Genomic DNA, 12,397 nt, shown 5'->3' with positions numbered 1-12,397 from the left:
CCCCACAGTTGTCCCACCACAGTACTACGGTGTTCCTTGGGGTGTGTATCCAGCCAATCTTTTCCAGCAGCAGGCAGCATCAACTGCCAATCACTCGGCTAATCAGCAAGCATCCAACCAGGGACCAGGACCAGGCCAGCCACAGGTAAGAAAGGAGTTCTACTTCCTGTTTTAAACATTTTTGATTCAAGGCACACTTTTTCTACTCAGAATTTGGATAGTAGGGTGATTACAGCTTTTCGTAGGGAGTGTTTTTTTGTTTTGACCAAAAAGAACAGACAGATTTTGTTAAAAGTTTCAGAAAGATTTTTTGTTTTTTATTACCCCAATGAAAAATTATTATACACTATAGAGACGAATTCACTGTCTAAACTACACATTTCTTGTTTTTATAAAAAGAAAACGCTTTTTGTTATCTGAAGTGCAAAAAATCTGAAATCTTTTATGGTATTTTTTCACATTGACTTTTGGCTTTTCTAATCAGTGCTTCTTGATACAAACTGTACTGCTGCAAAGTATTATCATTGGAATATTGACACAAGTTCAAGATTTAAACTTTTAATTATAATATTCTGAGGACTCATAAGTGATTATTGTTGTATCCATTGCCTGCATGCAACCTGCATGTTGCAATTTAATGTGGCAAACCATTCGTCACATGGCCTGGGCAGAGGTTGACCTCTAAATATACAGGTCCTTCTCAAAACATTAGCATATTGTAATAAAGTTAATTAGTTTTTATAATGTAATGATAAAAATTAAACTGTCATATATTTTAGATTCATATCACACCAACTGAAATATTTCAGGTCTTTTATTGTTTTAATACTGATGATTTTACTGATGATATTTCAGTTGGTGTGCAATGAATCTAAAATATGACAGTTTAATTTTTATCATTACATTATGGAAAATAATGAACTTTATCACAATATGCAAATTTTTTGAGAAGGACCTGTACACCCAGAGCCACATTGGTTAGTGAGGTTAAAAGCATATCCATGTAAAAATGGCCTAGTCAAAGTCTAACATCGTCTACGGAAGGACTGTATTTTGCTGCTTAGCTGTACAAAGCTGACAGAGACATGTCCTTAAAAGACTTGCAGGACTGAGCAAAAGGTGTTTCGACAAAAGATTTACTCTTGGGGCTCAAATGATGATGACAAAAAAAAAAAAACACTTGGTAAAGCATCATCAAACCATTTTTATATTTTCTTCCACATAATTATGTGAAATGTGAAAAAAATCAACAACTGTTTCCTGGAAACTGTCAGAGCTGTCTGAAAACCTGATATTCTGGGTCAAGCACACAGACTTCATCTCTAAACTGTATTCATGTTTCAAAATAACACATTTTAAAATAACAAATGTTTGATGTTTGTTTTTATGGGTATGACTTACCTCAATGTGGGTGTCAATTAGGTCTGTCGCGATAAACAATAAATCAGTTAATCACACGATAAATCAAACCTATCGACCTCATTTTAATTATCGGCTTTATCGTCTCTTCCTGCCGTTTTTTCTTTCTGTTGATGACACTGAATGAAAAAAGGCTAAACTCCGGTGCTCTCCACTGACCTTCCCTTCCTCATTTCCTTAGTGTAATGTCCTTAGATTGTTGGCCGATCTAAGATTGTTGTAAGGGGAAAATAGGGGCAAAAAATGGTGTAGTGTGAACTATTGCATTAGGTAGTGGGTTGTGCCCATCTTCTCTATTTAAATCTAGTGATTACTGAAGGGCAATATAGTATACAGACTTCATAATCTGCACTCTTGGATGAATGCATTATTTATTTCCACTTTGAATTTATGTTGTTTAGTTTTTATTCAAGTACGTTTTTTGTTAATGGAGACTGAGAAACCATTTTATTTTTGTTTTTGGTTGATTTATTTAGTTCATGAGTTCCAGTGTTATGTGTTCTTTTGAAAATAAAGTGTATCTATGGCAGAAAATCGCATGCATTATTAGTCATTTCCATTAAATCAGTGTCAAAAGGTCTTGAAACAATATTATCGTTTATGGCAATAATTTTTTAGACAATCGTCCAGCAAAATTTGTTATCGTGACAGGCCTAGTGTCAATTGTTATTTTGTGCTTTTTTTATTTTTCTTTCCTTTAACTACCAACCTGCCAGCGGTCTACAGATGAAAATTCGCTCTTGTGGCTAAATATGTTGATTAATATGCACTGTCCCTTATTAAATAATTTCAATTCAACCTTTCAACCACTTATGTGATTAAAAGTTAATTTTTTTTTAAATGGACAGAAAAGTGAAGATTTGCATTTCAAGGAGTAAGTTGCCACTAACACATGACTGAGTTAGTGGGAAAAAAAAATCATTAAAAATTTTTCTCTTATCTCCTCCAGGTGATGCGCACAGGAACCAACCAGCGACCTCTTACACCGGGACAAGGTCAACAAAGTCAGCAGGAGTCGTTAGCTGCAGCTGCTGCTGCAAACCCGGCCCTAGCTTACGCAGGAATGCCTGGTTAGTACAGGGCTTTACTCAGGCAGGCACAGTCTGGCCATCTTTAATAGCCATTTGTTCTCTCTTTGTGATTCTAAAAGAGCAGCACATTTAAGGCCTTAAATTTAATTCATGCCAACATTAATCTTTTATTTTTATTTTATTTTCTGCCCAGGCTACCAGGTGTTGGCCCCTGCCGCCTATTACGACCAAACTGGAGCCTTGGTGATGGGCCCTGGAGCTCGGACTGGTCTGGGCGGCCCGGTTCGTCTCGTACAAACCCCCCTCCTCATTAACCCAGCAGCAGCGCAGGCTGGTAAGAGCGTGTTCTCCTCTGCTATCGATGTTGGCGGGCAGAGTTTTTGTGTTTCATGAAATGAATCCAACTAACACCAACGTTTATCGGCAGCAGCCGTATCTGCATCCGGCTCTGGTAACAACATGTCTGGACCCCCAGCCAACGGTCTATACCGCTCCATGCCTCAACCTCAGCCTCAGCCGCAGCAGCAGCAAGCCCCCCCACCCAGCAGCGGCCTGACCTCCAGCTCGTTCTACGGTTCTGGATCGGTCCCCAACACCTCCCAGAGCAGCTCTCTTTTTTCTCATACCTCTGGTGCGCCGCCCAGTTCCTCCCTGGGCTTCAGCAGCACAGGTGGCTCGCTCGGTGTGGGTCTGGGCTCTGCTCTCGGAGGTTTTGGCTCTTCAGGTCAGTGGATGAACAACAAGCACAAAAATCACCATCTTAATGATTTATCTGCAATTTATCAGTGGCATTGCATTTAGTTTTGTTTTAGGTCAAGGTTTCTAACTTTGGTCCTGTGTTGTTGTTTTTTTTTTCCCACCAGTGTCCAGTTCAACCAGTAGCAGTGTGTCACGCAGGGACTCTCTGTTGGCGAGTTCTGACTTGTACAAGCGTGGTGGCAGCAGTTTAACCCCTATTGGTCAACCATTTTACAACAGCCTGGGTTACTCCTCTTCACCCAGTCCGATTGGCTTAACACCAGGTCACTCCCCGCTCACTCCTCCACCCTCCCTGCCCTCTTCTCACGGGTCATCCTCCAGCCTTCACCTAGGTAAGCATACGGATGCTCTGCAGATGTTTTTGTCTCAAATTTTTGTAGAGCTGAAACGTGATTAATCGATTAAAATCATTTCCAACTAATTTAGTAATTGATTAATCATTAGCTGGACTATACTGACTCAAAAAGGACCATTTGCTAAAGAAACAACAGACTCTGAACATTAATTAAGCCAAAATTGTATGAAGTGTACATACATTTTGCATTTCAGCAAAAAAACAAAAAACAACCTTTTTAAATATTTTAGGTGGCTTGACAAACGGCAGCGGGCGTTACATTTCTGCTGCTCCAGGAGCCGAGGCCAAATATCGCAGCGCTGGCAGCACGTCCAGCCTGTTCAACTCCAGCAGCCAGCTGTTCCCGCCCTCTCGACCCCGCTACAGCCGCTCTGATGTCATGCCTTCTGGACGCAGCCGCCTCCTCGAAGATTTCAGGAACAACCGTTTCCCGAACCTCCAGCTCCGTGACTTACCGGGACACATGGTGGAGTTCTCTCAAGACCAGCACGGATCCAGGTGACTGACTAAAACTTTTAAGTTTTTAACTTTAATTTTTTGTTGTTGAAAAGGGAACCAAACAATGTGACCATTACTTCTGATTATTGTGTTGCTACTAGGTTTATTCAGCAGAAGCTGGAGAGGGCCACGCCTGCTGAGAGGCAGATGGTGTTTGGAGAGATTCTTCAAGCAGCGTATCAACTAATGACTGATGTGTTTGGAAATTATGTCATCCAGAAGTTCTTTGAGGTTTGGAAACATTATCTTAGGGGGTTTCTTTTTTTTTGTTTTGTTTTTTTTTGTTTTATCACTACTACAATGAAGTTTTATCATTTTGCATAATATATCTATTGTAATGGTTTTTTTATTCTTCACAGTTTGGAAGTGCAGACCAGAAGCTGGCTTTGGCAACACGCATTCGGGGGCATGTCCTCCCCCTGGCTCTGCAGATGTACGGCTGCAGAGTCATTCAGAAAGCCTTGGAGTCCATTTCCTCAGACCAGCAGGTAATTGTAAGTGAGCTTTACTCTTCTAACAGTTTTTCTATTTAATTTATGTATCTTTTCACAGACTTTAACTTCAATTTAACCATGATATCTCCTCTTGGTTTGTGTTTTTGTTTATTTTTCTCCCCTCAGAGTGACATTGTTCGGGAGTTGGACGGCCACGTGTTAAAATGTGTGAAGGACCAGAACGGGAACCATGTGGTGCAGAAATGCATTGAATGCGTCCAGCCTCAGGCTCTGCAGTTCATCATTGATGCCTTTCAGGGACAGGTAGCATGATTGCTATTTTATTATTTTTATACAAGTTTATCAGCATCAACAAAAGTTCTGCCCCCGTTGGGTATGTTCAATGTTTTTAATATCAATGCCACACTTGATATTTAATTTTATTTTAGAATTATGTTTAATTTAATTGGGCAAAGAGCCAGGAATTATCTCAAATGATCAAAATCCTGCATATTCAGCTTCATTTTTAGGTGGCCACTGATGAATGGAGAGTGAGAACAGTTAGTCACTCAGACCCCAATTAATAAAATCAGTCTTGATCATGTTCTTTTTTTTTTGTTTGTTTGTTTTGTTTTGTTTTGTTTTGAAGGTTTTTGTTCTTTCCACACATCCTTATGGGTGCCGAGTGATCCAAAGGATTTTGGAGCACTGCACTCAGGAGCAAACTCTGCCCATCCTGGAGGAGCTGCATCAGCACTCTGAACAGCTGGGCCAGGTGAGCACATCCACTCCGTAGTTTCAGAATCACACCTGGAAGCTGTAACCGTTTGTTTGCAAGGTGCGACGTCAGATGTGTCCTGTGGTCTCTGCATGTCTCCTCCATGTTTGAGCATTTCACTGTCATTGTGGTTTGATACGTGTAAAAGTCTAAAGATGAATGTAATTGAACTGTTAGCTGTCATGACATCTTGATGTGATTATTTAAACATCCACCCTGCCCCCCCTCACTTATTCCATCTAGAAATATCAAGGCGTTTCATTGGAGATGACACCCAAAACATATTATACAGTGTCCCGTGATGCACTGTTCAAGGTCAGAGCAATTTGCCTCTCTTGCGGATGTCCCCATTCTCCTCTCCCGTTTCCTCCTTTTGTTTTTCCCATATATTCTCCAAAAATGTTAACATTTAGTTATCAAACTCTCAACTTTCACAAACCTCTTTTTAACCCACTGAACAGCATTTTTATTGTCTTTTGCTTCCTCCCTTCTTGCTCTCATGTCTGTCTCCCCGCATTTTGCCCGCAGCACATTCTGATCAATCTGTTTTCTTCTCTTTGTTTTGATTTGTTGAAATTACCTTATTGGAGTTTCCTGAAAACATCAAAGCTCTAAATTTCCAAAAAGAAGCAACACAAACGTATTTAAACAGATTGATCCAGAAATGAATGTGAGGGCAAAAAAATAAAATAAAATAAAAATCAAGTTGGAGACTACTGTGGCTTCCCAGCAAATGGCTGCTTTAATAAAACTGGCAATTGAGTCTTTGTTTATTGCTTGGTGAGGGTGAGTTTTTGTCTCCCATCTTTCCACTAAAATCACACCCATAACTGACTATCACCTATTTCTGAAGGGGCAAAGATGCTATTGGTTGCATTGTCTGGTCAGCAACCCTCCAAACCAGCAGCATCTATTTTGTCTGACCTTCCGCAGTGATGTAGTATTCGACATACTACAAATGGGGGTGTCACTCATTCGCCAGCCTGTAGAAATGCATGATTATTACTCACCAGTTGAAACCAGTGGTGAAAATATTTTTTGCATGATTGTGAATTGAAATTAAAATCGTATCTCTATGATTTTTTTTCTGTTTCTCGTTTTGAGTAATTCCGTTGTAAACTGCTCTGCTTGTGCTCACGTCTCCGCTGCCTCCTGCAGGATCAGTACGGTAACTACGTCATTCAGCATGTGTTGGAGCACGGCAGACCAGAGGACAAGAGCAAGATAGTGGCAGAGGTTCGAGGAAAGGTTTTAGTCCTGAGCCAACATAAATTTGCGAGGTAAGTGGGAACAAAGAAAAACCCAGAGCCATTAGTTTTAATTTAAGGTATTTCTGGTTACATTTTCAGCAATATTTAAATGATTTCACCGTTTAAAAAAAAAAAATACTATGAATGCTTGAAGTGCTTCTAGTTTATACTGCATTCAATTGTTATATCTGTGAATTACTTTGATAGTAAATGTTGAATTTTTTTAAATTACAATGAACCTCCCACAAACTTGGTATTCCCAAATCCCAATTTCTTTAAAATAAAATCTTCATAAAAAAATGTATTGAATTGATAAACATCTGAGCCCTTTACAGTGAACTTAATCACATTAAAAACAAACTAGGTCTCTGTAGAGTCCTGATGAGGTCTTCTAGGGTGAATCAAGAACTCATCCTGTCTCTCATTATGTAGGATGAGCCGTGAGAGCTCTTTGACTATTTTGAGTTTCTGAAAACCTGCTGTGGTTAGATTGTGGTGGATAATTATGGTGGCGGCAACATATCTGGGTCAGATCAGCCTACACTTGGCCGAGAGCGCTCATTGTAATTTAATGTAACATTCTTTGCAGTGCAAAAGGAATCTCTCCAAGCAGCTGAAATGAATAATCCACAATCTTTATTCAGATAAATGAGGTGCTACGAGCGGGACTCATGGGATAGGTGGAGCAGCGACCACACCTCCAAATTGCATATAGCCCCGTCCACCAAAGGAAATCATGCTCTTTAGGCTGCAAATCAGTTGTGGAGTTGGATTTATCAGACTACTGACAGGGGGGAGGGAAAGTGAGCCATTGCACTTTTAAGAGTCGCAGCTCAACTAGGCCTGATTGATGAAAAACAGCTGTTGGATTTTATGCGCATGGTTGCGTTTAACTGCACTTGTTGGAAGCTCTGCACAGACTTCAGTGCTTGATTGCAATTATTTGCATGGAAACTCCATAATGAGATGTTTATAGTGCAGGTATGACGCATGTAGTGATGGGACAGTCAGGAAGGCAGCGGGGAAGAAGTGATTTAGTGGGGGCCAAATACGCAGGAGCATCAGAGTTTCTTGCAGTCAAACTTTCTTGGAGGTTCTGAAGTTGGTAGAAGTGAAGTTTGCACTCGGTAGTCCTACAAAGAGCAGTAATCATTTGCTAAATAGGTTTATCTAATTGATAATCTGCAATAAGACACAAAGGTGAAACACTTTGTTGGATCTCTGTAAATTGTATTGACCACAAATCGGGGAAGGAAGACATCCAGACCAGATTTCAGCTTTACACTTAAACCGTGCCCTCGCTCAGGCGTTGATTTGTGTGTAACAGTACCTCATGTGTCCCCAGTAACGTCGTGGAGAAGTGTGTGATCCACTCCTCGCGTGCAGAGAGGGCCCTTCTGATAGACGAGGTGTGCTGCCAGAAAGACGGGCCCCACAGCGCCTTGTACACCATGATGAAGGACCAGTACGCCAACTACGTTGTCCAGAGAATGATTGACATGGCAGAGCCTGCTCAGCGGAAAATCATCATGCACAAGGTAAGCGCAGCGTGTGAGCAGTGCATGACGTCATGACAACGTGATGTCAGTCATCCAAAGCAGCCAGAGCTACCGCAGCAGGGCAGCTGCTCATGACTCGGTTCCCCTCACCTTTTAAGCTACATTCTCAAAAGCTTAAGAGATCTTAACCGTCGTTCGCAATCATCTGCTGTTCTGTGCCACTCCTTTTTTTTCCAACAAGTAAAGGCAAAACATGACACCTTTTTTTTTTTTTTTTTTTTCTCCTTTGAAGCAATAGTCAAATAAATTGTTGTGAATAAAGTGTAATAAATCTGTGTCCACAAAGCTAATCGGTGATTCATTTTTAGAGTTGGGAAAAGTTTGAAGGGTTTGTGAAATTTATGTCTGCAAATGATTCAAGGAAGTAGTAATTATGATTTATTTATTCAACTTTTTTCTAATTTATTATTCCATCTCAGTCTACGGAAATAAAAATGAATAAGAAAGAAAGTTAGCATTTACAAAGCCAAAACGCTCTGATGTTTATCAGAAATGTCTTGTATTTTTCCCCATTTCTGTCTTGTTTTGAAGTTGAATTATTTTATTTTATTTCTAATGCGTTTTCTTTTGTCTCCTTGTCTTAGATCCGGCCTCACATTGCCACTTTGCGCAAGTACACATACGGGAAGCACATTCTGGCTAAACTAGAAAAGTACTACATGAAGAGCGGCGGCTCTGAACTCGGCCCCATCGGCGGCCCCACAAACGGACTGATGTAATCGACAGTCTGGGTCCCCTGAAGAAGCGGAGGAGTGTGAAGCCCAAACCCCTGTCCTGTGAGACCTTGCTCCTTTAGCCATAGGCCTTTGATGTGATCGGTCATCCCTTTTCTTCTATGGGTTGGGGGGCTATTTACCAAAAACGACAAAAAACAAAAAGACAAGTCAATTTCACCTAAGAATGCTGTGACAACTGACCCCTGCCACTCTGCCACCCCTGAAAAAGTACCCAGGGGCTGCACAGTCAGCAGGCTACCTTCTGATTTGTTTTGTTTATTTTATTTTGTTTCCTGGGTAAAGCACAAGCACGTTGTTAATGATGTAATCGATGTATTTGACTGGTTTTCATATTGTACATTTAATTTTTTTTTTACCTTGTAAATTCTCTGTAGAAAAAAAATTATTACACATTTGCTGAAATTTACAATTCTTACAATTAACACCAGCAAGTGACTTTATAAAGCAAAACTGAGTGATTCTTTTGAAACACAATTCCTATTGTTTTTCTAGCCAGAATTAATATGTCAGCTGTCCTGATGGAGCTCTAGGTGATTGAATTTTATATTTGTATAATATCCCACGCACAGTACAAGTGTGTTTTCACATGCCAAAGCAGCTAAATGAGTTAGTTTTCAAACGGCACTAAAGATTATGGATTTTTTTGGGGGGTGAGCAGTGTGTGCCACAGTCGCCCTGAGGTCCTCCAGACCTTTTTTTCTTCAGCTCGCCGTTGGGGATTGGTGCTTTAGTCTTGGGTTCATGTTCCACTTGTGGCTTTTTCTCGCCTCCAGACTTTGTCGGGGGAGCCGCGTGTTTACGCCAGCAGCTCCGAGTCGGCCTCGCGTTCCGGTACTATGGGCAAGTAGTCCGAGCTGCTGCATTCATGGAGCCCCCGTTCTTTTGAGCCGTTCTTCTTACCCTCATGCAGTTTGTTGTTCTGGGGTTAATGAAAGTAAAAAAATAAATAAAAGAGCTACAAATTGATAAAAAAATAAATAAAGAAGAAGTGGAGCATGAGGTTTGGTTGTACAGCAGGTTTATTCTTAACGAGAGCTTTTACCTAGGGGATAGCAGGGTTGGGGGGCAGGAAATGCGTTCGCATGCCTTGACGGGTTTTAATCCTTGGAATGATTTTGTTTTGTTGTTTCTTCCCCCGCCCCCTTTTTTATCATGTTTTGTGTAACATCTGTCTCGTAGTTGGAGATGATTACTGCCCTAGAAAACAGTATATTTACGTACTGAATAATCATCTCTTGCGTAGAAGTAGTTGAGCGACGTATAGCATCTTTATGTACGAGTAATATTGTTGCTTATTTGGTGGGACGGAGGCGGCTTGCAGTGAGGATGAAACTCCCACCGATTAGAAGGTCAGAGCAGAGTCCAAAAGACGGGAAGGGGATAAAAAAAAAAGTGATGTGGAGCTCATCCCATCTTTTTGTCTGAGGTGAAATGAACTAGAAGTAGTGAGATGATTTAAGGAAAGGGATGTTTAAAGAACTTTTTGTATCTTTTTTTTTTTTCCTTTTTAATATATAAATATATATAAATAGGTTGTTTTTTTTTCATTTGGTTGGGTTTGCAAGTGCAGCGGTGGAGGCCGGCGAAGGCCATCAAGACTTATACAATTCACCTGTAATGCTCGTAGTGATGGCTTCTTTGCTTCTTATGAATTGTAGATTACATGTAGTATATGTGCAGTTAATAAGTGTAAGATTATTAGTTAAATCAAAAATATGTTTAGCTGTGGTGTTTTTTTGACAGGCCTTGCTCTAAATTTGTAGTGATGCTTTTATTTCGTCTGTACAGTTGTACATTTGTAAACGTTGATGCTGTAAATGGGATGTCTTTTACACTTTTTGAGGGGAGGAAAAAAAAAAAGAAGCAAAAATTGTGCATTTAGATATGTGTGTGTATATTCATCACTCCTTTCCCCTTGAATATAATGTATACAGTTTTATTTGATCAAGTGGTATTTTAAAGGAAAAAAAAAATATGGCTTTGCAATCTGGCATGATTTTTTTTTGTTTTGTTTTTTAAATCTGTTATGGAAAGGCCAGCCTCTATTTGTACTGAAGCTGAAACATCAACCGTTTGTCTCTAATTTGTGACAGTCTACTAAAATCGAGGTTGCATTTAGTCCTCTCTGCTACCATGGAAACTTCACAAGATATGACGAGAATTATTTTTGTACAGATGAGTGCTGTGTTTTGGAACAGCCACAACCTTGTAAGCAAAAGCAATGTAAAATATTGTCAATTATATAAATATGAACATATGAGTTTTTGTCACACTGTCAGTCATGTACATTTTCAGGTGGCCTTATGTACATTTCCAGATGTTAGATGAAGAAAACAAACTCATTTTTTTTTGGAAGCAGAATTGTGACTATGTATGATTAAATTGTTCTTCTAACATTTCAATCCATTTGTTGTGGTTCTTCAGTTTTTGAGTTGCGGGGGGAAAAGGGGTTCAAAATGCGGCATGTGGGCCATTTGTGACCGTAATAATGTGCGTCTCTGGACTGCAATTAAAGACTGGTAAAAAAAAATGTGATATGCCAACAGAGGGAGCAGATTTTCTTTGATACTTTCTTCTCAAAAAAGGCACTGGCTATTTTAAAAACTTAATAGAAAATGTTAGTTGCAACAATGTATTTCTTTCCTTAGACTGTTTTCACTGCTTTTTAATTTTATAGCCAACAGGACAACTAATATCTTTTTGTCCAGAAACAGACTTAGGCACTTCTATTCATTAAAGTTGTGTCTATGCAGCAAGCATTTCTTGACGATGCCTTTTTTAAATATCCCATAAAGGAAAATGTATCCATCCTCTTCTTTTGTAAAAGTTTCTTTATTTTGAAGCTTAAACAGGAATAAAACAGTTATATATGTAGGAGATAATTATCAAAAATGTAAGTTGTAATCTTTCAAACGACCATGTTACATTTGCAACTCCAAACATTTCATTTAGGTGAACTGCCGGCAGAAATGGAGCTTTGAACGGTAAAGCTTTCAGACCTCTGTCCTATGGCCATTTCTCAAAATTGGGAAGTCATGTTTACATAGCATTCAGGTAATACAGATTTGTTCTCATGTGGATCATCTTCCTCATATTTATAACAGCCTTAGATTAAAAAGCTTTGAATAACTGGAACATCTACCACACATCAAGGAAGGTAAAATAAAAACCTGACTAGGGGAAAAACACTTAATGCACATCGATTAGCATAGTAATAATGGAGGATGTGTGGGGATGTTGCTCTAAAGAACAACTGTTAGACTGCACTACAGCAGAAACTCTTTAAAATACTACACATTCTTTATATTTTAAAAAAGCAGTGAACTTACAAAGGTTCTCATGCCTTTGAGCCAGATAATGGTCCAAAACATGCACCGACAATTGCCCACAGCTTTTGTGCAAGTGATTTTAATCAAAGTTAATTACTTAATGCGGGATGTAACCGAAGTTCTCAGAATAAAGAGTGATTTTTTTTTTTTTTTTTTTTGCTCCAGAAAGAAAAGTAGAGTATTATGGTTCTGCTGACGTTATTTTAAGCCCATCTGTGTGTCAGTAAATTGTACAAGGCGCTGCTTCT

The 12,397-nt window shown here is 39.5% G+C and overlaps 1 protein-coding gene across 10 annotated transcripts in view; it reads left to right on the top strand.

Annotated features, from left to right (window-relative positions):
- pum2 (pumilio RNA-binding family member 2) overlaps positions 1 to 11,222 on the top strand; it is an 18,173-nt gene extending 6,951 nt beyond the window's left edge. For 2 of the 10 annotated variants that reach the window (XM_008397555.2, XM_008397552.2), the window contains exons 10-23: positions 1 to 145; positions 2,369 to 2,489; positions 2,644 to 2,784; positions 2,881 to 3,174; positions 3,314 to 3,541; positions 3,795 to 4,062; positions 4,164 to 4,293; positions 4,422 to 4,556; positions 4,683 to 4,820; positions 5,146 to 5,271; positions 5,518 to 5,589; positions 6,433 to 6,554; positions 7,870 to 8,062; positions 8,668 to 11,222. In XM_008397555.2, the coding sequence (XP_008395777.1) occupies positions 1 to 145; positions 2,369 to 2,489; positions 2,644 to 2,784; positions 2,881 to 3,174; positions 3,314 to 3,541; positions 3,795 to 4,062; positions 4,164 to 4,293; positions 4,422 to 4,556; positions 4,683 to 4,820; positions 5,146 to 5,271; positions 5,518 to 5,589; positions 6,433 to 6,554; positions 7,870 to 8,062; positions 8,668 to 8,802 (2,248 nt within the window). In that variant the 3' untranslated portion in view covers positions 8,803 to 11,222. Of the gene's footprint in view, positions 146 to 2,368; positions 2,490 to 2,643; positions 2,785 to 2,877; positions 3,175 to 3,313; positions 3,542 to 3,794; positions 4,063 to 4,163; positions 4,294 to 4,421; positions 4,557 to 4,682; positions 4,821 to 5,145; positions 5,272 to 5,517; positions 5,590 to 6,432; positions 6,555 to 7,869; positions 8,063 to 8,667 lie in introns of all 10 variants that reach the window. The other 8 variants (XM_008397551.2, XM_008397554.2, XM_008397558.2 and 5 more) reach the window with 5 other exon arrangements.
- Positions 11,223 to 12,397: the final 1,175 nt, after the last annotated feature.

This window comes from Poecilia reticulata, linkage group LG21 (genome assembly GCF_000633615.1).
Source record: "Poecilia reticulata strain Guanapo linkage group LG21, Guppy_female_1.0+MT, whole genome shotgun sequence".
Lineage (NCBI taxonomy): Eukaryota > Metazoa > Chordata > Actinopteri > Cyprinodontiformes > Poeciliidae > Poecilia > Poecilia reticulata.
This window is presented reverse-complemented; position numbering and strand designations above follow the sequence as displayed.